Genomic DNA, 26855 nt, shown 5'->3' with positions numbered 1-26855 from the left:
CATGTTATACTTGAACTGCTACTCTCAATAACCCGAGAAAATTTGTAGCCCATTGTTATCCGGAGCCGCGGTGGGGCAACACAGATATTTCTCCACTTGAGAGGAGGGCCGTAGGCCAAGGGCAGGAGCAGGGAAAAAAAATGAAAAAAAAAAAAAAAAACCTCATGTGAAATTGAACTTTCCACTTGACAGAATCCATCCGCTCAGCAGAAGACCTCGTTTATCGAAGTTTGTTGATTTCTTTCTTTTTTTTTTTTTTTTTCCCACTCACCCTTCATTCTTTCAAAGTCTGATTGAGTTCTACCTTTCTGTAAGGCTTGATTTGTCTTCTTTTTTTTTTCTCATTTTCTCCTTCCGTGGAGAAAGACGACGTCTCCTGCCTGTGAGTTTTATCTGCCGCTCTCGGGGCAGAGGTTGGGGCGCACGGGCGCCAGGGAGAAGTCTCAACCTTGTTTGGACCAAATGAATGTTCCCTGGGTTTTGCGGTCAGACATAGGCTTCAAGGGTTCACAAGGTGACCTTACGGAGACAGCTGAGGGAAAACAAGGACGGGTGTATGTGGTTGGGTAGTGAGTGGAGGTAACAGTGGAGGGGGGGAGGGGGGTTGGAGTACGCCCTCTCTCATAGGGCAGAGGACTGCTTGATACTGTGGAAGCTGACCCGCGTCGGCGAGGTGGGGATGGACATGGCACGTGCCACCCGTGCCCGGATTGAGTGTTTGTCTTGCCAGCGGTGCCAACGTTTCCGTACCGCAGATCTCACCTAGAGCGACAAAAACAGAACGGTGTCATAAACTACGAATCGAAGAACTCATAAATCATATCAGCAATGAAGATTTGACAGACATTAGCTACGACGCCATGTTGTATCACGTATTTATTAATTACTCTTTATGAGCACAAAGGGTGTGGGAGTATGTAACGTGTTTTCACGAGCAGAAAGCAAAGACACTGTTTTTAGTGACTTGGCAATCTGACTAATGCTGCTTGTTGTTCATGGTAATTACAATAATATTTATTTACAGTATTCAATATGCAATATGAATCACATTAATGTGAAGCATTAAAAACCACAATATCATAATATGTAAGATTTCAGAAGAACTATGTGAGACATATACATCTTGGTTCCGACTGAATGAAACACGCCATATGCAACACGCAGTAAAGAAATGGAACTTTAATTTCCCCAGTGCTGATAGTTTAGCTGACATCTCAGTCCAGATTTTCTTTAAAAAAAGGAGTAGCCTTCTTGTCAAGTATGAGCAAGTGTTGCAAGAATAGACCCTACTATCAATATGAGTGACATCATCTCCTAAGTTGCATCATCTGTCTTGGCCTATCAAACATCAACGACAACCTGATGTTAAAACGAATGAGACCGAGTTTCCAGAGTGAGGCTCCGTCACGTTTAAGTGTCTGCTTTCAAGTTTCAGGTCTCCAGAGAGCTACTGAATTCTCAGCAGAGGATATCTCTTTTGTATAAACACACACGACTGGGTTATCTCTCTTGTAAACCTAGATGCTACTCTTTATGAAATCTAACAAGTAATAATAATTACGGCTAACGTAGCGTCTCTTAGCCAATGATGACCGGCTGCAAAGAATACGCAGTTCATTGACACGTTTGCAAGCCAGACTTGACATCTTCATAGATAAATCTACCACGGGATGATAACGTGTAGTGTTTGAAATCAGGGGAAACCCAGACAGACGGAAGCTGTATGTATAATCTCTGCGTTACGTGTATGTGTTGTGCAATAACCCAAAGTAAAAAAAAAATAAAAAAAAAATTGCCTGATGACTGATCATTTTGGTTGAAAACGTTATTGACAGAAATGGGAATAGGAAAGAAAAAGAGCTGAGAGGGGAGAGGTGATGGAAGTGGTGTGTGAGCGTGTGTGTGTGTGTGTGTGTTTGTTTTGTTTTTTTTTTCTTTGGGAGGGGGTGAGGTAGCAGTTGAACTTGATTATTCATTTCATCTACTCCAAGCACACAGTTTGCTGCCATTCAGCGAGAGGTAAATGCACCACTACAGTGGCTGTAAGAGTTAGCTAATCAACTGTTTTCCCTCTGTAGATCACAATGTTCTTTCTTGCTCGAACACGCCTCAAGTGTATTACTGTGCATGTGCTTGGGAAAGCAGCCTCTTGTCTCGAGTGTCTTTTGGATTCAGTTTACCTCTTCATAAGTACGAAAAAAAAAAAAAATATGTAGCGTAGGCCAAATACCTCTTCGAGAGCAGAGGGGAATCTTTGTAAACTGCACTCTGTTCCTTTGACTTTTTTTTTTTTTCCTGTTCAAAAATAACAAAATATGTTCGGGGCTATAATCACTAAGTCCGCAATACGGTTTTGAATCTTTGAAGTCTAACTCTAAGCTTTGCCCTTTGCACCTTTGGGTGACACGAACTGTTAAGTCTGGAATAACAAAACTCTCTCACATCTGGCTTTTTACCGCTATTAAACATATAATATTTTGATGCATAAAATTGCTTAAGCTGTCTGGAATAAAGTAAATATGAAACAGGTTCATTCTCCAAGTACAAAATGTATATGTGAGCTGATTTTAATGAGGCTTTAGAGTTTGGGAAAGAGCTTTAAAACACATACAGTTTTTGGCAGCACTAGCGTTTTGGAACAAAACAAAACAAAAAAACCCCCCCAAAAAACCCTGATGAAAACAGGAAGAGGAAACCACTCAGAGTTGAGCATTCAAGGTTGTCCTGAAGTCACTTCAGACACTCAAGTAGGCCAATGAGCCGTACAAACCACACCGGGGACTGTTTCATTTGCATTGAAGAGAGCAGAGAGCCTGATGCATCCCTTTAATTTAAAGAGGTGGAATAGGTTTCTTCTTAGCATTAAGAACCTCTGTGTAGGACTGTCTCTGTTATGCATTAATAAAAAAAAAAAGGTTTGATCACATCACTTGAGTTGTCTAAGGTGTGCAGAGTTAAATTTTAATAAAGAAAGTAACTAAAGTAAATGTGGCTTATCTGAACTTTTGGGAAAAGGGTACAAGGGTTCGTTTGTGAGAGTGCAAACAGTTGTAATGAAGAATTTGAGGTTTCATTTTTTTTCTGTTTCACGCAGGTGTGCATGCACGCTTGTATGCATTCATGCGTGTATTTGCATGCGTGTGTGCGTGTGTGTGTGTGTGTGTGTGTGTGTGTGTGCATACATGTGTATGTGTGCACACCTCATGTGTCACACATGTACATCATTTTGATGTAAATCTCCACAGCATGAATACACAGCCTGGAGGACGGGGAGCATCTGTGATGAATGAGCATTGCTCTGAAGTGTATCAGAAAACCATCAGCGAGACAAAAAAAAAAAGGGGGAAGGGGGGGGTTGATAGCTTGTGACTGCTTTCAAATATTCATTCTCCATTTTACAGCCCTTAAAGGAAACAAAAAGAGCGGTATAACACATGCTAATACGCGACATGAAATAAATCACGTGTTTTACATTGAAGCAAAACACGGTGGGTGAATTCGACATACATTAACTTATATTCTTTGTGCTCCGCGACAAAAAAAAAAAAAAGAGTAAAGAATGTAATTAAATTTCTATTTATATTTGTGACCCTACACCACAAATGAGGTTTTTTTTTCTTCTTTTCTTTAAAGGGAGATGTGCAAGGGAACAGTGAGTTCCGTTTGCATTTGCACTTTAACCGTGTCCTTGGGCCCTGGGGTGGTCAAAGGTAATTTGAAAAGAAGAGTAATGGGAGTACACAGGCCAAATGCTAAAATGCTGAGAAATTGTAAGAGAATGACCAAAATCTCCTTGATGAGATCATTTTACAGTGAACGTGTAACCTGGAGTCAAATCGTTAGCTTTTAAATCACCCTGCTGTTCACCACATCCAAAAAGGTCACCAAGCAAGCACAGAGATATGTATCTTTTGGGTTTCTGGAGAAAGGGCTAGCCTGAATTTATTTATTGACCTATTTATTTATGTATGTATTTATTTATCTGACTTCAACAGCCTAGTGGAAGAGCATTTTCGGTGGGATTGACTAAAGAGGCTGAAACTGTCACTTTTGAAAGGTGGCTAAAGTGTTGTTCCAGTCTGAAAACCGTTACAAGCAGCAGGCGTCCCTTGGGAAGGGGCAACGGCGGTAGCATGGAAACAGGCCCGTTTTGTTAAAATCTCTGGGCATTTTACTCAAAAGGAAGCCTCTGAGCAAAGCTCTGAAAGAAGTTAAAGCTTCTGAAAAGGCTCTTTTCTTTCTTTTCAAGCTTTCACATGATTGCTAGCATAAACATCTAACTCTCACTCCATCCTGGCCCTTTCTTCAGTGGAGTTCGATACGTGGGGCGTCATCCCCTGGACTACCAGATCTCTCTCTCTCTCTCTCTCTCTCTCTCTCTCCCTCTTTCTGAATGCCAACATTTGGCATACAATTACTTTCAACCTTTCATATTTCCTCTACAGAGCCAGCAAAATTGGTAAATGTTTAAAAATATGGTCTGAGCTGTGTTTTTATCAAAGGAAAAAAATGGCTCCAAGCAAATCTAATTAGAACCTATTATACGCCAGAAAAGGGGTCTTTGATTCTGCCGTGGGCGCCTGGTTTCCATGGTGAAACACATCCTGTTTATCTATTGTTTCTGCTTGCTGATGTTTGATTTAGTGAAACCCCTTTTTCCCATGAAGGAGAGAGCTATTATTATTCTTAGTTAAAAAAACACGTCGAACACATTTTGATAGACCAGCTGACACGGGAATCTTCACATACGATAAAGGTCCAAGACGAAGGAGGAGGAGGCTTAAACCAGCACTGTCGTTACAGAAGGATGGTTCCTATCAGCACTCTGAGTTCTAAAGCTTATAGCTTAGAGAAGGTCAAAGGTTAATACCAACATTTCATCTGGAGTAAGCTGAGGAGGTTCAGCTCGGTTTGCGTAATTAACTCCCATTTATAGGAGCCGTGAAATATGAAGACGACTCGAGACGAGATTACTCGACTGTGAGGTTTTGAAACAACTTAGTGTTGCCTTGCAATCCTTCATAACCGTGCATGCAAAAATATGACGCCCTGATTCATTAGTCATAAGACATAGCATTTACTCAGAGATGATTTTTCATCTTCTGACAGAGCTTTCTGACTGATATTCTCCCCGAATCAAGTTATTGGAGAGAACACATAAATTCCTCACCATCATTTTTATGGAAAGCTATTACAGTCATGCTTTTCAACCTTTACTGAGAAGAAATTATGTTTGCTTTGTGGGAAAAACAGTCTGTAAAATTCTTGCCGCTTCTGCAGTAAATTTTTTTTTTTTTTGATCATATGACTTATTTGAAAGAAGCCTTTTGTCAGTTTTCATTTTCTTTCCAAGACCTCAAACAATGTTTTCTTTTATTTTCTTTCATATCATCCCTGTAATGTAACTTAAATTAACAATAAAAAAAGGGGGAAAAAAGCACTGGCTTGTGCTCTTGTGAGCGACTCTTGAGAAACACACCGACGTCTGCTGACTAATTGGCTGATTCACAACTCCCTTTACCATCTAATAGCAGAGGCCTGGCGAGAGAACTACCACATACTAGCAGCTGCTAATTCATCCAGGTGGTGTTTATGGAGACAACCCACTATTTGAATATACTGGTTTGTTTAAGCATTTGGGAGGATTTATCAGACTTCTATGAAAAGCTGTCGTGGAAAAAAAAACCAAAAAAAAAAAAAAACCAAACTGGTTGGATATTATTTTACGTTACATTAAACAGCTCCTTAGCACGCTGGCTTCCCGTTCAGCATCAGACTGAAATTAGCATTAGCAATACAAATGCATGCCACTGAATATCCTCAGTAAGTAATGCCTATCAGTTACCTGTATGTCCCTTTGCCCTGAGTCTGGCATTGTGCAACTATCTAATGGCGCCAAGATCGTTTTCTTGCTCTGTATACTGCATCTGCTCAATTCAAGGTTACCATTTAGCATCACAAAGCAGGGCTAGTTCTTATGCTTCCAGTCATCTTGTATTTCATAACGCTGCTTTTTCAGACAAGAAGCTCACTGCCGGATCGATGCGGGTCTTCGCCGACGTCCGGTTATTCTGGTAAAGCTGATCCGGAGACTCGAGTGTCTTGAAGCCTCGTGTTTATGTTTGATTGCACATTCAGATTTTTATCACCGCTTGGAGAGTTAAGGGGTGACCCCTGGGTCAAACGCAAACAGTTTTTTGCTTTCTTCCGTCGCAGTCTTCCTACCATAAAACAGTGTACATGTCTGGGTACATCAGGGATCGAGTCATGCTACTATCTCTTTGTAGCTGCTTTGGGGGTGGGGGAGAGGAAGGGGGGGGGGGGGTTTAAAAAAAAACAAGCTCCTTGAAAGGGGGCATGCATTTACAGTCTGGTTTGAACGTTGCAGAAATGCATTTTCCCAGAATTCCCCACAGGCTCTGAGTATCTCTTTTTTTTTTTTTTTTTTTTTTTTTTTTACTGTCCCTACAAGCAATCCTCTTAGAAAGGAGAACATAATACAAGCCAGATTTAGCACTCTCTTCAATGAATATTTTACAATAGGGCCTGTTCCTTTTTCTTTTTTTTCTTTTTTTTTTTTTTTTTGTGGTGGCTATATTGACTCTTGAAAGGGGTGGGTTTGGTAGTAACTCAATGTTATCCTATTGATTTTGAACCCGCTAAGCCGTGGTGATCTACACCTTCTAAAATAGTCCCGGTTACCCACCATGCATTTCACGAGGACATGCGTGTCACTTTCTGATGATTGGTGTTTGGTGCTATGCTGGAACCTGGAGGGGGGTTGGGGTGGGAGAATAGGGAGGTGGAGGGTGGGGTCATGTTTCCGATATTTCTTAGGGGGTGTGGGGTGAGAGGGAAACGACAGGGAGAGCAGGGAGGTGGACTTGAGAGGTGAGATGATGAGGTGAAGAGGAGAGATAGGTAAAGAGGAGAAAATTGAGGGGTAATGGAATGAAAGATGAGAGAGGAGAAAAAGCGAAGCGTAGGTGAACGCGTCGGGAAATGAAAAAGATCTTTTTCTCTTTTTTTTTTTGGGAAGAAAATATGTTCCTACTTACCTCGCCGTTTAAGAAGCAGTAAAAAACTGACACAAAGAAGCCCTACAGAGAGGGAGGTACAGAGAGAGAGAGAGAGAGAGAGAGAGAGAGAGAGAGAAGATGGTAAAAAGAGATTAGTATTATGCATCTGTGTTCAATTTTTCTTCAATATTTGCCTCAACATTATCCTTCCATTTGAACCCAAATTACATTATTTTCATACAGCGAATGCCACAGAAGACTCTCAGCCAGGCCTTGCTTGCCCTTGGCCTGACTAATGTAAGCTTTCATGCAAAGTGAAACATATTTCATTTCACTCAATTATCCCTTAAACTTACAACTCCTTCCTCCTCTTCTCCTCAACTTCTCGTCCTTCTCCTCTGTTCAAACTAACAATCAAAAACACACCTCTGACCATAAATTACGCTTTTATGGAATTCAAAACACTAACCGTCCCAACGCAGAAACATTTATAAGTGAAACTATACGCGCCGGCATTTCCAAGTGTGACAAAAAAATAAATAAATGTCACATACTCAGCATGAATCATGAAACTGCACTGCAAACTTTATTCCAGAACACCGCTGGTGCCCCCACAGATCTCAGCGTGACGTTAATATTATATGGGCTACCGCTAAAAGCTAAAGCCCTGCTCGGCCTGCGGTGTGCACATCGTCAGTAGTCAGTCATTTTGGGTTTGACAGTGAAGGACAGAGCTGAATACCTGAAAAGACTCGAGGAAAGAGTTGAAGTAGATGAAGACTATCTGGGAGATTTCGTCCTCCCCTGGGTTGACAAAGAATAGCATGTAGGTGATACCCAGTAGAGGCAGAAGGACCAGTGTTGCCTTGACTGCTTTCCTGAGAGTGGGATGAGGCGAGCGAGAGAGAGAGAGAGAGAGAGAGAGAGAAAGAGAGAGAGAAAAAAAACAACAACAACAACAGAGGTGTTTTTTAGAGATGAGAGTTTTGACTGATTCTATAAACGGTTAACCGACCGCAAAGCTACCCAGGGGTTTGAAGGTTGGGGTTTGACGTTGTGTGTTCAGACCGCCTTGCTTTGACCTTAATCTTGAAGAATCAGCCAAATTGTTTGAAGCTTACCTACAAATGGTAGGTCGCCTTACTGATATTTGATAGGCGTCAAAATGGACCCGTGCATCCATTTTATAATCACACATAATTGTGTTTAAATTACTATGATGTTACATGGCCCCAGTAAAATTTCTAAAAACCGAATGGGTCCAAGAATTCAACTTTTGAAGCTTAATCGCTCTGCACACATTTCAGATTTTTATTATGTTTTAATAATGAAAATCAACAGCAGAACGGGACGTTGTTTTTGACCAATACACATTACGTAATTTGTTTGTTGTTTTTTTTTGTTACTTTAGCATGGATGAAATTTAACCAGTCATCAAACACTGTCCCGGTTGTTCTTTGCAATTTTCAAGGTGATTTTGCCACAAAGTAATGAACTACCTTATCTCACAGAGCAAGTGCATTTCACAAGAGCCTGTGTACAACCTTTAAAGACGTATCATAGTTTACATTTCCCTGTACATGTAGCTCTTTAAATACTTATAACTTGTGTTGTTTTGAATCAGAGGATTTTAGCTTAGCTCTTCTTCAAGTAAAGATATACACAACTCAGCTAACAGTGATACACTAGATATCTGTCTGCTCTTGTGAAGGCTGGAATTCATTACCATGTGCAGGTGTGTGTGTGTGTGTGTGTGTGTGTGTGTGCGCGTGTAGTCTCTTTGTTCTGTCATCACCATTTGTCACTGTTTGCACTTGTGTATCTCACAGCTGTTTATCCCCTTAGATTGGACACGCTTCCGTTCAGTGGCTAAATATATCTAGCGCTGTGGCAGTTTGTGTTAGTGATTAACAGTTTGGAGCAAGCTACGCAAAATGTGACCATAGCTACTGTTAAGCGTGTTGAGTGTAGGTTTCTGTCTTGTTTTAGCTGTTTCAGAAGCTGTAAGAAAGTTTCAAGCAAACTTTTTTTTTTGAGACAATAAGAGAATGTTTTTAAGAGACCCATTTTAGCGATTTAATCAATTCATCTTTTACAAAAACATATTCTGACATTTTTTGTATAAATAAGATTAAATTCTAAGAGGATTTCGCAACTAAAGATGACAATATCTTGCGGCTTGAATTGTTTCAGGTTGTTTTGAGAATGCTGTCTTAATAGGAGAATCCAATGAATATTTGAATATTCTTTGCATATGCTTTACTTGTGACACAGTCTGATCAATGTGAAGGAACTGAGTCGTGTCATTCGATATTAAAAAAAAACCCAAAAAAACAAAAATCACAGGAGCAGAAAATAACAGAATAATAACCTATTGGAGAGAGACCAGCTGGGGACTCAGGAGATGTTGGTTCAATGGAAGGAAAATATTGCAATAACATCATAATCCTAAATGACAGCACCTCATTTGCAAGTAACAACTATGATTGACAAATGATTCAATTTAATTAGGCAGAGAGGGAATTTGATCATCTTTTCTGCATATGAGATAACTTATGATTAATGCAATGTCTGTCATGACAATGTTTGAATAAAATTATCTGAAAGTTATACTGACTAATCGTATTAGCAATAGTCCAACAAGAGGCTGCGGAGACAATTAAGCATTGTATGAAAAAAATATGCTTTTCTCATGAGCTTACCACAGAAATACACGGAAAAACAGGCGCACACACACACACACACACACACGCTCTCTCTCTCTCTTTCTCTCTTTCAGTGTCTCTCGCCCCTTCCTCCCTCAAATACAAACACACGCACACACACACACACCCATTTGCTCTTTCATACATACAAGCACACACTTACACCCATACACACACACACACTATCTCTCTCTTTCTTTCTCTCTCGCCCCTTCCTCCCTCAAACACAAACACACACGCACACACACGCACACACACACACACACACATACCTACCTTTGCTCTTTCATACATACAAACACACACTAACACCCATATGCGCACACACACACACGCACACACACAAACACACACACACACACACAATTCTACATTCTCTACAGTTTTTCTGCCTCCATTGAACACAGCATGTGCTAAACCAGCAGAGCGACACATATTGATCATTGTCTATATTTTCTGAGACAGATGCTGATGTGCTTTGAAAGAGCATTAACACCTGGGGGCCCTCTTAGACATTCTCACAGTAGGGGAAACATACTTTTAGCTTTTAGCCTCTAGCTTTGCTGATTCACCTGTATTGAATGGTCTCAGAGGTGGTGGAGGCTCTCAGCTTGGTCATCAGGATCCTCACAATGTTGAATAGAAAAATGAAGTTGATCTAAGAAAAAAAAAAACAGAGAGAGAGGGAGAGAGAGTTCAGCTGCACATGTTCACCGCCCAGAAAATACTTGACATGTTACTTTGGGCCATCTAATGATGTATGTCTAATTGCATTTGTATGGCAGACAAAATTTTACTGGAAAAAAATTATTCTGTGTATGGCATAAAATATGGCTTAAAGATGTATTCTTACACATTTTGTGCATGTTGTACACATTTAACATATATGTCTCACCATTGCATTTATAACTCAGATAAGCACTTCTTCACAATACTTAATAAAAAGTAGGTCTGCATTTCCTTTTGAGAGCAAAAACCTCTGACGCACCTACATGAACAAGCAAACCGTCAGGCAGGTACTCTAATAAAAAAAAAAACCCTTGTCTTTAATTGTACTCAATCACTCAAGTTACACAGAATGAAGCCATGGTGATGTTACAATGGAGCTCACAACATCAGTGCAATCAATGATTGGGCAATTAGAACCAATTAAAGAGCAGTGCTCCAGTGGTCTGCTCCAATGGATGATTGATTAATAATGACAGGAAGGGTCAGCTTGTGAGTGTAGCTACCTTTTACATTTCTTATTAGGACGCCGCCATAAGAGATGCCAGTAAGCCTTCAATACAATTACAGAGCTGTCGTTCGCAACAGAACATTCGGTTTTGGTCTAATTTTGGTAGGGTTTGAAGTAGAGTTGGTGTACAACTTATATAACGGAAATCCATTTCCTAGAATGGAAAGAAGGGCACCGCCTGCTCTTATTATTAATCTAAGACCCCACCTAGTTCTTCATTAAGTCTGATGAAATCTTATAACTGAATTCGCTAAACATTTGGTTAAAAACGAGAGAGAGAGAGAGAGAGAGAGAGAGGGAGAGAGTGAACAGTGTGGACACATATATGGAAGATATTTGGGGGCCATTCATGTCTTGATATCTGCTTCATAATTCTTTTGTTTTGTAATATATTCATAATGTTAATGCCTTTTTGTTTGTTTGTTTGTTTTTAATTTGATTAAACTATCACGTAACAGAGCTTTAGCTCACTGTGCAGTTCTCTTCTTGAGTCCCCCTTCATGTGCTCTCTCCTATATATTAGCAATTACGACTCCAGCTCCAGTACAAAATAAACTGTGTTATAATACAAGACCTCATCAAACATGTGAAATGGCAGAGGACATGGACAAGGTCACGCTAGTCTGGCGTGACGACGGCGTAAACATTTGGGTTGAAATGAAACGAAACGATTCAGTCTTACCAGAAGGACCAGGATCATGGGTCCCTGGTAGATGTAGTCTGTATAAATTCCTGGCCTCTTCCCAAACCAGCACCTGTCGTTCCGAAAAAAACAAAGTTTATTTAGCTGATAATATACACTGTTACCTTTCACACACTTAACCAGGCGCGGTCATTAAATGAGAGGTTTTTTTTTCCCACTTCTTAGTTCTGTGGACTCCTTCAACAAGAAGAGTTGTAAACAAAATAAATAAAACATCTTTTTTTTTTAAGCATGCAGTGGGTGGTTTTAGATTCGAACACAAAGGAGGATGCTCAGTGCTGATTCTAGGAAAGTCGACGCACCCCCTCAGTTGGTAAGATAATTTTTTCATTAATAATGAAAGAGCCGAGTGAGAAAACTGTAAACCAGTTAACCTTTGTGAATGTTTGCACAGATCCTGCCCAGCCCCCCCCCCAAAAAAAACACAGCCCCCCCCCCCCCCACCCCTCCCTGTGTGTAATAAGCTTGGACACTTTTGATGGAAAGCTAACAAAAGAAAAAAAGGGGGGGGGGGAATTAAAAAAAATGAATACATTCTGACAGGGGAGAAAAAAAACAACAACGACAGGAAAACACTGGAATCACTGTTCTAAAAATGACACCTAAAAAGAGGTATGGAAAAAAAAGAAAAAAAAAAGAAAACAAACATGTGTTTGTGCAGAACAAAGACATGGAGAGAAAGAAAAAGGAAGTTGTCCCTTGGGTAAAGATGCACCAGATTTGTTAATCCGACAGTCTCTGTTCAGTGGCCTGCATAATGAAAACAGCCTCCACCGTGTATGTGAGAGTGTGTGTCAGAGAGAGAGAGAGAGAGAGAGAGAGGGAGAGAAAGCTGGAGATACAGAGCAGTTGGAGAAGTTTCTTGCAGGACCTCAGGGAGTGTGTCTAGGTGGCAGTTTGTTTTCACTTGTTAAGCGTGACCAAATAGGTTTGCAGGTTCATCTGAATCTTTAAATAAAACCCAGCCGTGTGTGTGTGTCTGTGTGTGTGTGTGTGTACAAGCGTGTGTGTGCACGTGCGCGTGCATGTGCGTGCGTATGTCTTTGTGGGTGAGCGAGAGAGAAAGAGAGAGAGAGAGAGACAGAGAGAAAGAGAAAGAGGAGTGAGGAGGAGTAGGAGGAAATGCAGGTCTCTGGTGTGGCACAGATAAAACGATTACCCATCAGTGAAGAATCTGATAAATAGAGGTTTTGAAGGGGCCATACGCACTAAATGTCTAGTTGAATTATAAAACATCTTTGAGAATTAACAGACACTCTATAAACATGGATTCACTCGGAACGTTTTCTTTTTTTTCTTCTCCTCAACACCTAATCGTTATCGTATTCACTTAAACCTCAACATGTAACATCAACAAATTTCAGTTGCAGTTGATAGATGAAATATGGACTGTTGACTCAAGGTGACCTCACCGGCGTTGACCAAGGGCAAGAGGAACGGACAGATTGTTGATGAAAACAACATTTGCTAATTAACATCCCACATTCAACAGAAAACACATCACTGTTTCCTTTGGGACCAACTCTTTAGTGATCAGAGGGAGCATTCGATTATAAAGATAATTTGAGCCAATTGGTCTCTGATCTATAAACGGTATATGAGGAGGGTGGGTGAAAGAACAGGGGGCAGAGAATAAAAGATCAAAAAGAGGTCTTCAAAGACAGAGTAGAAAAAAAAAATTAAAAAAGAAAGAAAAGAAAACAGATCAAACCTTACTTTTCATCGTCGTAGGACAGTTTACCAATGGCCCAGGCGACGATGATGGGAAACGGAATGCCTGCGACAAAAAAAAAAAAAAAAAAAAAAGAAGAAGAAGAAGACAACCACGATAATTGCTCGACAAATTAAATAAAAACGTAATTGATTAGATCAAAGGAGCTTATAAAAACCGCTCTTCAAAGAGTTGTGAAGCATACCACATAACAGTTCTTAAATTGGGAAATATAAATTAGGCAATAGTTAACTAAAGCCATGTTATTTCATGAGCAACTCTGAGAGAATCTGACTCAACAAAAAAAAACTGTGACATACACATGTACAACTAACATGAATACAAACACACTAAGATGTGTATATATATATATATATATATATATATATATATATATATATATATATATATATATATATAAATTTGAAAAGAAGCATTTTCTCATTGATTTGTGTTCACATTTGACTTTTGATTTTGATTAAGCAAAACTGATTGATTAGCCAATCGACGCAGGCCACTTACACCAGCCAATACAGATGAACATCCACTTCCTCAGCTTGTCAGTGGAGTAGGTGAGCACGATGGCCGTGTGAAGGTAACAGCCTTCGCCAAACATCCAGAAGAAATTCGTCACGTGGAAGTAATTGTACGCCGCCGTGACCAGCCGACACCAGATCTGAGCGAAACACAGAGATTTCGAGAATGAACCACAACGGCGGGGGGGAAAAAAAAAAAAAAAAAAACTTCACTTGCATCTTGCCTTTTATAATGATGCCAGAAGAGAGTATCGCATTGTTTTTAATTAAAGGCTTCCATTCAGAAATGAGTCCTCTTCTGCCTATGGGTAATGAAATCAAAGAGATGAGATGCTGGAGATAAAGCGTTTTACCAGTGGGATGGGGTGGGGCTGGGGGGAGGGGGGGGGGGGCTCCAAGGATGCAACAGAACACGGATCCAAAGATGATGTCCTCTGAAGGTGCTTTGCGAACATGGGGGATGCGTGAGGCGGGGTTTTTTTTGGGTTCGAGGCGCGTGTTTGGGCCAAATTTTTTTTGTTGTTTAGTGTGCTCAAGTGTTTAGTTGTTGTTTAGTGTGCTCAAATTCCCTTCCCAGGGCCATTCGTCATAAAAAAAAAAAAAAAACCCAACCCTGCGCCGTGAGACACCATTCGAATTTCCAGCCTTGGCTTGAACCCCTCCCCCACCCCCGCAAAATATAAACAGATCCCTACTACCAAAATCAGATTCAGAGGAGCAGAGATTCAATTTACTGAGTCTTTCTTGACATCGTGTTTACTGAATGGAACAAAAAAATCAAAAAACATTTTCCTTCATCTTGCTCTTTAAGTCGCAATTGATCTTTAAGTCGAAAAAGGAACTGATTACTTTGTTAACACATTCAAGCATGTAGCAGCTTATAGTGAGAAAGAATCACTCTTCTCCCAGAAAAACAGATGGGTTTCCTGGTATGTGGTATCTTAAAACCCATCTGACGTTCTAGTGTTTAGCCCTTACTCTGCTGATTGATGCCCTACAGAACCAGACAAATGGGTTCTACTCCAGACCTCTCTGGTTGGATACGAATTTTGGCAGATAAATAGACACTGTGTGCTTTTAAACTCTGTGACTGAGATTCAGTCTCCAGAGGTCTGATCTTTACCCCGAGCCAGAAGGACTGGAATCAGTCCCACAAGGATAGAAGGGCTTTTAAGCACGGAATTGCTTTTAGCAGCTTCAGACTGTCTTTGATGCAACTTAGAAGAATCAATAGCTTTATAACATACAAATATCTGATATCTTGGGTATTACGGTCTCCGTCAGAAGTACAAAACATGGTGCTTTTCCTCTTCTACTTCCTTTTCTCTTTCCTAAGGTATCCCCACTCAGCGATGACATATGTTTATTCTTCACCACCAACTGAACAAATGAATCACATAACCAAGGGCTTTACGCTTTGTTGAGCGGTGGATTCAAGTGTGCTGGTGCTGAAATGGAACAAAAAAAAAAAAAAAGGGTGAAAAGCCAGGGAGAGGTCTTGGAAGAACTTTGTTGACAGCTACTCTTTTTTGAGCCTTACAGGTAGACCATTCAACTGTGTCTGGTTTTAGAGTGAGGGTATTTGAGCATGCCAGTAGGAGAAGTTCTGCGGTTGAAGAAGGAGCAAAGTAATTGGGGTAGGAGTTGATAATGCGTTACGAAAATAGAACAGATGGAGCAGAGAGTGAAGGGAGCTGTAATGGATATTGACTTCCTACACTTTTCAGGAAAGTGTATTAGGAACGGAGCAGGTGAACAGCTCAAGAGAGCTAGGGAGTAAGTTACAGCCGTCAGCTAAAATTCTTCGTTATTTTGGAGAACTTTCTGGATTATGCTGGATAGTATAAGAATTTGTGGTTAATCCTAGGTTATCTGCTGTGTCTCGTGCCCTTTTGAGCTTTGTCCGACAGTCCAACATTCAGGTCAAAACACCATCTTAAGAGTCTTTTTTAATCCTCCAGTGGTGGTTCCCCGCTCTGGCTATGGAAAGGAGAATGACCTCATGTAATACGCCCTATTTTGGAGGCTGATATGTTGTAATTTAAAAAGTCATTTAAGGTTAGAAATAAAGCATTTTAGTGTCATTTCAACAAGTGGAAAATAACCTTGAGGTTTCAAACGCTCCTGATGAGGAGGATCCCTGAAGAATGATATGTGTCTATCGACACGTCTGGTCAGAGTTTCATCATACATTTCATCAAAGTTTCATCGTGACGCTTTCGTTTCAAGAGAAGATGAAATAGACGTCTGTCAGCTCAGGAGCCAGACAATTAGAGCTTTGAGGTAAAGGATTACCGGGGATTGCTGAAAGACAATGGTGAGATTTTGAAGTTTGACATATAAAAGGGTCTCCATTGGTTTCGGTGCCACAGATAGATGTGATACAGATAGAGGTTTTGTTAGGTTGTTATCCACTTGACTCTGTAATGACTCCACAGGCAAAATATAGCGCTTGGAACATTACGTGTTTTCTGGTGGGTGGTTACTGCTAACATGATATGTTCCTAACATAATGTAAAAGAGAAAAAAGAACAAATTGTACCTTTTTTTTTTAAATTTGTTGTTGCCAACAGAGCATTAACGATGCATCTGTTGTCGGTATGTGTATCTAACATACACATTTTTTTTTTTGGCCTCAAAAAAATGAATCAGCAAAAACTGCTCAACGATAACCGTTTAGCATTGAGGTGATCATCTGCATCAAAAACATTTTTTTTTTAAACTATACTTTTCTTTTTCCTTCAGTTTTTCACATGCTGTCCTTGAAGTTTGACCCTCAGGTTTTTTTTTTTGTTTTTTTTTTTTAATATTCAGAGTTATGCTTGATGCTTTTCACTGCTTTCACCAAAATGACAAAGCATTTTAGGCCGAACTCCCCTGTCGAACGCTTCCAGCCCTTTATCCCTTTTTGGACGTTCCCTGGCCTCTCTCAAAGACATTTAACGCATCCATCAAGCTCGGTCAGTCGTACATTCATGACTCAGCTTCTTTTTTTTTCCTCCCTCTTTTCTTTTCTTTTCTTGCTATTATCGACCAGTTTAGGGTGAGAGACAGCCTGTAAGGACAGGGTGGGTTGGGAACCGTGAAGAGTTGTTGGCGTCATTTTCCCTCGGACTCCTCTGACTATCGGTGACGCGTGTGCCTTTTACCTCTTTTGGCCTTTAAGCGCAGCCAACAGAATTAAGGGTTAGGGCGAAGAGGAAGACTCTTTTCGGTCGGAAAAGAAAAAAAAAAAAAAAAAAGAAGTTTCGAAAATTCATGCAAGAAAAGAAAAAAAAAAAACATTTATAGCTTTTTAAAAAGCTTTTGATGTTGTAGTATTTCTTTAAAAAAAAAAAAAAAAGAGCATAAAACTAGCATGCTGTGATTCGCTGTTCACTGGTAACTCTTGTTATGCTACGGTAGCAATGCTACACAGATCTGTGAGTGGAATGATCAATAGAGTTGATTCGTACATGGTGCTACTTAATCATTATCATTAACTGAATTATTTAAAGACAACATACAGCGCAGCTTTCTCCGGAAAAAAAATGTCCAAGTGTGGTCCGTTGACCGCTTTCTGTTACTGAGTTGCTCGTCTCTGCACTTAGCGTGAGTAAAGTGAGTCATCCACAGAAGAAGGAAGACTCACGCGATGAATTACAGGTTTCAAAACTTTGAGTTGGAGAGAATTTGAAGGCGTTTGAGGCAAAATGTCTGTACGTTTCATAACCAGGCCAAACGGCTTTCTGGAAGCACACCGTATTTGGTGAGTATTTTCATATCTCCATATTCATGTCGACCAGTCCTTTCTTCAGGAACAGCATGTACCAAATGTTATTTTTGATTTTTTTTATATCAAGATCTGAATACATTTTTCTGAAAACAAAATCAGAACATTTTACAGTCGAAGTGTTTTGAATTACTGCCCCCCTTCTCGGTCAACTCATACAACTTTTGAATACCCGCTTTAAAATCGAGTCTGAGTCCTGAATCCACTTTCAGCAAGCATATTCTTGAGGTTGTATCCTCGGGTGTTCTATTGACAGAACTGTTGATTAATTAATTTCTCATCTGAGTTATACTAATTAGGTAAGTTGGAATGAAGAGTCATTAAGTTGCTGGGAGGCACATTTGACAGGCCCTAGGAGGCGGAGATGTTTACATAAGCGAGAACAGCATGGAAGGTGGGGGGGGGGGAGCGTGGTGTCTTAGCCATTACCAGTGAAATGGTTGAAGCGACGGTGCTCCGAGTCAGTTAGGATTACACACCTCTCCACCTACCCCCACCCCGCAACTGCCTCCCGGATACCGCAGAGATTCAACCCGAAGGGCAGGAACAAGCGTACTATCTAATTAACGCCGAGTGATAGGACGGAGAGTGTGTGTGTGTGTGCGTGTGACAGAGCAAGAAAGGAGGTGTGTGTGTGTGTCTGAGAGAGAGAGAGAGAGAGAGGTGGAAGTAGAGAAGACAAAAAAACACAATGTGTTTTTGCTTGCTATGGCCTTGTCAGCACGTGTACATCCCTAGGTGAGAATAAGTTCTATGTATATGTGCAATGTATATGTGTACCCACTGGTACCATTCTTGTATGTGTGCTCTCAGTGCTTGTATCAGTATGCACATGTGTACCATAAGCACACACTATATATGTAAGAGAGAGATTGAGTGTGTATGTGAGTGAGTGTGTGTTTGTGTTTGTGTGTGTGTGTGTGTGTGTGTGTGTGCATGCATACGTAACCATACTCACCACATTGCTCTCGTGCACCTCAGGGTTCATCGTGAGCTGCACCACAAACCAGGTGGCATTACGCAGAATGAAGGCAGTGATCAGGTTCCAGTGGATGATGTTCCTCAGACATCGGATGCTCCTAACACACGAGAAGAACAGAACGGAAAGACACGTGAGACCACATCATCTAGATAGAACTGGATTAGAGAAATAAGATTCGAGAAATCCGAAGAAACTGTTTCCAAGCATCCCCTTACTATTCCTGCAGCATACTTCCAGTCATGTTATACACCAAAGACAAAAGGACAGGCTAGGATAGGATACAACAGAGCACGTTACTGCAAATCAAGTGATACAAATCACTTTTCTGTGACAGACTTTTTAAGGTGTGCTTACAGATGACTAATTAATATTCTTCTGTTTTTTTTGTCCCCAATGTTTACTAGGATTTTTTTTTTCTCTCAATAAGCTGAAATCTCTATTGCTGATCTCGCACAAGAATAATGAGTTAAATATCACAACATGCTATCCGATACAGCGCGTGGGCGTTTTTGTTTTGAAGTTGAACGTCGGGCAAGTTATCTCTCTTTAGTCTTCCTTTGAATGGGGATTACTGGGTCGGTTGTTCCGCGGGTTATCTGGATTGTGAACGTGCTTCCAGACTACTGAAGTATTTGTCATGAGGGTGAATGTAGCTAATTTGGTCCCTTTTTTTTTTTTGGGAAGTCGAATTCCGTTTGATGTTTTCTGTGTACACGGTAACCGCTTGGTGAAATGTAAAAGGGAGCATGTAACGTTCTTTTCTTCCTATTTGTTTTTTATTTTTTATTTTTATCGTCTTTCTCTACCCAAATCAAAGGAGTCGGCTGCTTCTTCTGACTTCTTTAATTAACACAATCCCTCCTTCCCGCTTTTTTTTTTCTTCCAATTGTTTTACCTCTTTTCTGCAGCCGACTCCTTTGAAAAAAGAACGTTACATGCTCCCTTTCACTTCTCACGCAAACCGAGCAATAAAATAAACCTTATCGCTCTGAAATTCGATGGTGGAAGGCGTATTGAGTTTTGCGTTCGTGGAGTAGAAAAAGAAAAAGACGGCTCGCGGACATCGAGTTTCCAGAGAGGGATCTGACGTATCTGGTGTTTGGCTGTGAGTAAGCTTGACTCATCTGGTATCGAGTGTATCACGTGTCTGTGTATCAAACACACAATCACCGGACATCGGCGAAGTGGCTCACCACGGCAGGTCTCTGCCCCGAGGGACCTTAATGACGCCATAGTTTAAAAGAGCGTTTGAAACCTTCAAAACAGTTTGTTTCTGCAGATTAACGGTGTTAACATAATGGTATATTCACTCATTCATTCATTTACTTATGAGTTTATGTTTCCAATCTCTTTTGTGTTCATAACAAGGGGCGCTAGGACTACAACCACTGACCGTTCAAAATAACTTGAAAAATAACTTGAAAAATGAATTTTAGTGCTTCAGTTTTCAAAAGAAATCAAGAGAGTTGGTGTTGGCATTTCACTGAAGTCCTGCCAGAACACACCTAACAATCTTCCAGATTGAATTTGAGTCTTAATTCATGACGACTGATGCCAATCTTTCATTTTCAGTCAAAGTCAAAAACAAACAAACAAGATACTCCCCCAAAGTGATACTCTACGGGGGAGGGATAAACAAACAGCACCCCCTCCCCCTACAGTTTTTCACCTTTCTTTCAAATCCCTGCCATCAGTGTTGTACCAAGGGGCAAATGGGCTTGGTAGGAACAGTTGTTTTCTAAATTTTACCAGTTATCCCGGGAAGCACTAACACAAATCCAGGCCTAATAAAACTCCGGGGAACAAATGTGTATCCATTTTTTTTTTAAATGTTGTGTTGTACAGCTTTCTCTAAGAGCTTCTCTCAATTGCATTTCACTAAATATTTCAGCACTGCTTGCATCATCAATGTCGTTTAAACGTTGCTCCGATTCGCTGCTGTGACATGAGTGCATGGGATGCGTTTGAAAGGCATCTTACGTGCTTCACTGAATGCTGTGTATTCAGGTTATACGAGACTCGTTTACAAAATTAACAATCGTTCAGCTAGTCATTCGAACTCTCTCTCTCTCTCTTTCTTCTTCCTTCTCATCTTGTATCTATCCATCTTAATTGGTCTCTTTCTTAGCGTTTCATTCACTTTGTTTGTCCTCCTTAACCTTCAGTCGGTATTTCACACAAACACACACACACACACACACACACACACACACACGCACGCACATAAACGCACATCTACACTCTCTCGCTCTCACACGTATAAGCTCTCTCCCTAGTAAATGATCTTGAGGTTGTGCCAAAGCTGTTTAAGTGGTCGCGAAGCCTTTAAAGCTTTTTTTTAAAGTTCAATTCTTTAATGATGTTTAATCCGACGTGGCTGGACCTCAGCCAGCGAAGATGTAGTCTTCTTTTATGGCTTTTGTCACGTCCTTTCATCCTCTTCATCGCTCCTTCTCTCTCCCTCGCTCACTCCATCATTCACCCACTCTTCATAAAGTCTCCGCTCCCCCAAAAAATTCTCTGTGTTTTTTTTTTTTTTCCCCGTCTCGCTGGCTTCTAATTTTTCTCTCTCAGACGCGCTCCGTTCTTATCGCTCTTGCGTTCGTCCGCGTCTCTTTTTTGGACCCGCGCCGTCCGTCCCGTGTTCACGTTCTGCATCTCTTCATTCTCCCGACCAAAAAAACCCCCCAAAAAACACAACAACTGCAAACTACCTCTCCCTTTCTCTTTCAGCTCACATATCATGCCATACACCTTCCTTGCCTTCTCTTCCTCCTCTGATTCATCTTCCAGTCTTCTCTGTTTTCCAATCTTTTCATTGTTTTTGTAGTTCTGCTTCTCTTATCCTCTGCCTAGTTTCCTCTTTCAACAGCTCTCTCTCTCTCTCTCTTCCTAAGTAAGGCCAGAGTGAGAGATAGTTTGACTGCCTGCAGTAATTTACAAACCAAGCCTGTCAGAGTGAAAGAGAGAGATGGAGACGGGGAGTGACAGAGAAAGAGAGCAGACGTGGATTACACAGGCCTATTACTGGGCTGACATGAATGTTTTTCTTTCTTTTTTTTTCTTTCTCCTGCCTCAAATTCTTTCTTACGTCGTATATTTTAACACTCCCCCCCCCCCTTCCCAACCCAACGCAACCCAACACTCTCCGATTGAGGGAAAACTCCAACAACAGCCCATTCTTAGACTTCAAGATTGACTTAACACTAATAGAAACAACACCATTTCATAACTGCTCCCACAATACTAGTATAGTGACGAGCAATAGAGCTCTGCAGTGTTTACATCTAGCCTACCCAACATATCATTAGGCAGTTTTCTACAGTGTCCCAACACCCACAAAAAAAGTTTGATCTCTTTATAGCCAGGAAGACAGTTTTAGTCAAGTTGTATCATTAGGAGAAATATAGAGGCTATAGAAAAAAATGTAATTACTGAATGTCAACACTTATTATTGTTCCATTTACCATTATCTGAAGGTCACACATGTCTCTGATCATAAACTGTTGAGTTTTGAGGAATGAAGACATTTGGAGAACGCTAAATAAAATTTCAAGAGGTAAAAAGGGCAGTGACTTATCCTTTTTTTTTTTTGTTCTTTCGTTCCACTTCAAGGAGTTCTTAGGGAGAGATTTTCTCTTCTTTCCTTCTCAAGGCCAAGGAAGCCATTACAAAGACCACAGAGCTTGCTTCAAAAGCTTTGTAAAAAGGGATTTTGGAGTATCTTCAGGGGTGAAGGCTTTTTTTTTCAGTTGTTTACGTACTTTCAGCCAGAGGGTAAAGATTTTACAAAAAAACATGACTGTTAGGCACTCTATATTTGAACCGAAAAGAGACCATTGAATAACAAAGCAATATGCCACTGATGACCAACGTGATGGAATCTGGTCAGTCCAGGATAAGGGAGAAGGAGGTTAAGTCATTTTCAAACACACTGAATGAAAAAAGTGAATCAGACAATGTAAACTTAGAGGCTCCCCCACACACACACACACACACACACACACACACACAGAAACTCACTGACTCCCTCTGTGAAAAGAATTAGTCACAGCTGAGCCCGCGGATGTGCGGTGAAATTACGTTAAGCGCGTGAGAAATGCATTTATTGCAGAAGACTAAATTACAATATTAGGCAACATCAAAAACAAGCAAATTCTGCCATATCATCTTAGCACACTGTTCAGAGCAATTCAGAATAACAAAGTCATAACGCGCGCTAAGTCATAACAGTCATCAGCCAGCTTAAGGGAAACCAAAATGATATAGAGAGACAGAGAGAAAGACATATGGGACTGATATAATACTCCTTTTAATAAGGTAATGGAAGTGATGACTGTCTAGTAATTTTTGACAGAGCGCTGTGCAGAGGTGATTGAGTTTCCGGCACATGGAGAAAAAGAGAAAGAATAGAGAGAGAGAGATTCGTGACGAAGTAGTGTTTTTCTCCAAGATGAAAAAAACAGCAGGAAAGGCACGTCGGAGGAAAAAAAAAACAACAAAGGATGAAATATATAGTACGAGTTCAAACTAGCACCATTTTCCTGATTCTATATCATAATCGAATCCAGTGAGGGCATAAAAGTAAATAATCCATTATTCAGTCAAAAAAAAAACACAGACAAGGGATCTGTTTTAGATATGAAGATGGCAGTTGATGGGATACACACACACACACACACACAGACACACAGTTTCACTCTCCCTTAATGGCACTATGCATCATTCAGCTGACCTGACTTGGAAATGGAGACAAAGTGTTGGTTTGACCTCTAAGAATGAAGTAGAAGGTTAAAAGCGTTATTTACGGACATGCCTCAAACATGTGCTGAACTTTCCCCTCCCCACTTCACCCCTTATCTTTCAGTGGCGTCGTAAAATCCAGGAGTCAGCAAACCTTTCTGCTAAGATGGATCAACCCCCCCATCAGTTTCAGTGTCGAGACCAAGAGCGTCCTTGTCCACAGGATGGGTTTGCTTTCAGGTTCTCTCAATCAGAAAACCTGGAACACGTATATCATAAATATGTTCTTCTAGTGTTGGTTAAAAAACCCAAACACAAACACAAAAACAAAAACAAAATAAAACAAATCAAAACAAACAAAAACCTGCTGTCTCATCAGATTTAAATGCTGAACACGTGATTGTTGAAACTCTAAAACCTCAGCACTTGAAAGTATGAAATGCTGTTAATATAAGGTAAAGTCTAGGATACACAGTATATAAGGTTACACACGTTTACATATGTATACATGTTACATTTTAATTAATAAGCGATTGGATTTATAACACAAATTAAATTAAAACACTCATCATACAGTCTGCATAAGTTTCCTTTGAGAAATGTTTTTTTTTTTTTTTTGTGAGACGAAACACAACCAAAAAATGGAAATGTGAGAATGAACAGTCTAACTGGAATGTTAAACAATGAAGTGTAATAAAGTGACATAAAAACTCCCTCAAAACTCTCACCGTTTCATTTCCACATGCAAATGGATCCAAACTGAAGTGCAGTTGAGTTCAAATGAAACATAGCTTTGTAATATTACCTCTCACAGGGTAAAACTTGAACCTCTAAAGACGCTTAGGAACGATTTTTTTTTTCTTTTTGGGGTAAAAAGAAAAAAACCGTGAGCAGACCATTAAACAGGGTGCGTTTCTTTTTTTTTTTTTTTTTGGGGGGGGGGGGGGGGGGGGGGGGTGTTTAAAGATGGACTTAGGGGGGGACAGGGAGACTGTGGCAGAGCAAAATCAGCAGAGTGTAGCAAACGGTTTCCGAGCCGGGGATGCGTCAAGCTTTCTTGTTCTTGTGAAAACGGAAAGTGTTATGACATGACTAACTAAAGTCTGTGCGGTAATTGTGCCTCCTCCCTTCCTCCAGCCTTTTGACATGGTGGTCTTGTTAGCGACATGGCAAAAAACGCAAAGCGACATGGCAAAGTCCACAGATAATTACGCACCGAAGCTTCCTTCAAGTATCCGAACGTCCAAAAAGCAGAGAAATGCAGACTGCAAAATGAAGTCAGCTGGGCCGTATTGAACTGCATATACATACACATACTACTGCTTCCTCACTGTATGCAGCCGGTGAAATATGCCAGACAGCATAAGAGTCCCTCCATCTCTCTCTCTCAACCTGCTTCCTTTATTTTTGTCTTTCCTTCTATCTCTCTCTCTCTCTCTTTTTTTTTTCTTTCTGGCCCAGTTGTGATGAGAACTGCACGGCTGAGGTGTTTTTTCAGAGTGACAGACTCTACCACCGTTCATTAAAAGAGACACCGCAGAGGAAACTGCAGTGTCTCTTTTAACAGCACAGCAGTACAATTCTTCTGGATCAGTGTCATTTTACACACTTCACACACATGCCTACACACACACACACACACACACACACACACACACACACGCTTTTGCACATTGTATAGCTGCACTGTCCTTTTCAGCAGAGAGAGAGAAAGAGAAAGTGTGTGTGTGTGTGTGTGTGTGTGTGTGTGTGTGTGTGCATGTGTGCACTTGCTGGCTCACAGCTCTCTGAAGCTCAATGATATTTTCTTCTTCCTCTCTTAGCTCCTGTCCCTGTCTGATGAACCAAAGCAGAGACCAGTAAAAAAAAAAAACATCCAGAACTCCCACACAACTGTCCCACATCTGACTCTTCTCCTACTCATCCGACCCTCAGACACCCCCCCCCCCCCCAACTTCCAACTCCCAACTCCCACCACCCTCCGCGAGAACACACACACTGCCGATCACAGCAGTAACCAAAGGCCAGCATTGACTCATTGGAGTATTTGAGAGGGTGAGCCCATATGTGTGCCTCTGAATAATTCATAAGACTCATTTGGATCAAGTCAGGGAAATCCATTTTCCCTCCCACATAAAATACAATGAAGAAAACGACATGGACACTCACGATCGATGGCGTCAACCAGAACTAAATGATAAGGATGTGGAAGAAAGACTCTTCGGAGGTTTCACGGGGTTTTCACTTCTTTAATTCCTTAGCTCAACACACTCTGAAAGATTCCCCTGGAGATATCACACTTGACTTGCTTAGCTAATATTCAGGAACAATGTCTGAAGCTAGCATTGCTGACGCAAAGTAAACTCCTCCACTTATCTGAAAACTTGTTTGTTTTGATTTTCTCAAGGGAATTTAGCAACCTTTGCATAATTAATCCTGGTGGGTAAGTGTCGGTACTCACCTTTTAAGAGGGAACGCAGAAGCAATAGGAAATCTGTTTTGCTTAACCATGCTAAAAGCTAGCATAAACAGTAGTTGCCGAGTAACACGTCTGCATGTTTGTGTGTATTCTAACATTGTTTCAACGCTGCTTCTTTTAAAGGTTGCCTGAAGGAATGATTTATAATTACTCCAGAACATTCCAAACATCCAATATACTGACTTGAGTATACTGAAAACATTGTTCAACATGAAGCAGTCCTTTGGACTCAAGGCATTGCTTTGTACTTTTACTAGGAGCCAAATCTGAGATCAGTAAGCAGTAATTAAGACATAAAGATGAAAATATAAAGATATAAATGAAGATATGACGCCAAATTTGAACTCTTTAACATTTAACAGTGAGACTTTGATTTATTGGGGCAGTGGAAAACACCTTGCTTCTGCTCGCTCTTCAGATTGGCCGCATTCCTGCTCTTGCTACGACCTTTCGTCGCAGGCTCACCAGAAACAGCCGAGCACGGTGGTTTTCTGGGTGACTGCGGTCCACCGAAAGGACAGAACGGTTCAACCTCGTCAGAAAAATCTAACGTTGACGCCTCTCCGGATCTCCGTGTGACGGCTCAGCGCCCTCCCCTGATTCTTCCTCACCTCAAGGTCGGAGGCAGGCAAAGGCTTCGACCCATAACAATGATTAATTTATCCTGAGCCTACTTCTACTTCATCATCGCTCTCAGCTTCGTGGATGAGCTCTGTCCAATCCTATGCAGACTCAACCTTGATCAAACAGAAGGACTTTTTTGCATTTGTCAAACCTTCTGCATGTCTACTACTCTAGCTGTCACCGAGTAAAAAAAAAAAAAAAAAAAAAAAAAAAAGTTATTAGCTAGCTGTCAGTGATACTGATTGATTCATTCGTTCGTTAGTTCAAACTTGGAACGACAACTGGCACCGGTAGCTGAATCATTTGAGACCTTTCTCATGTGCTAATTACCAACATACTGTGGG

The 26855-nt window shown here is 40.7% G+C and overlaps 1 protein-coding gene across 1 annotated transcript in view; it reads right to left on the bottom strand.

The window, feature by feature from the left end:
• Positions 1–606: 606 nt before the first annotated feature.
• crhr1 (corticotropin releasing hormone receptor 1) overlaps positions 607–26855 on the bottom strand; it is a 166011-nt gene continuing 139762 nt past the window's right edge. Inside the window, exons 9-16 of the mRNA XM_030793977.1 lie at positions 18642–18762; positions 13898–14051; positions 13381–13441; positions 11644–11716; positions 10297–10382; positions 7762–7897; positions 7059–7100; positions 607–762 (exon numbers count right to left, since the gene is read on the bottom strand). Of these exons, the coding sequence (XP_030649837.1) occupies positions 622–762; positions 7059–7100; positions 7762–7897; positions 10297–10382; positions 11644–11716; positions 13381–13441; positions 13898–14051; positions 18642–18762 (814 nt within the window). The 3' untranslated portion in view covers positions 607–621. The remainder of the gene's footprint in view (positions 763–7058; positions 7101–7761; positions 7898–10296; positions 10383–11643; positions 11717–13380; positions 13442–13897; positions 14052–18641; positions 18763–26855) is intronic.

Source organism: Chanos chanos, chromosome 16, assembly GCF_902362185.1.
Source record: "Chanos chanos chromosome 16, fChaCha1.1, whole genome shotgun sequence".
Lineage (NCBI taxonomy): Eukaryota > Metazoa > Chordata > Actinopteri > Gonorynchiformes > Chanidae > Chanos > Chanos chanos.
The sequence above is the reverse complement of the archived record's forward strand: the minus strand, read 5'-3'. Positions and strand labels throughout refer to the sequence as shown.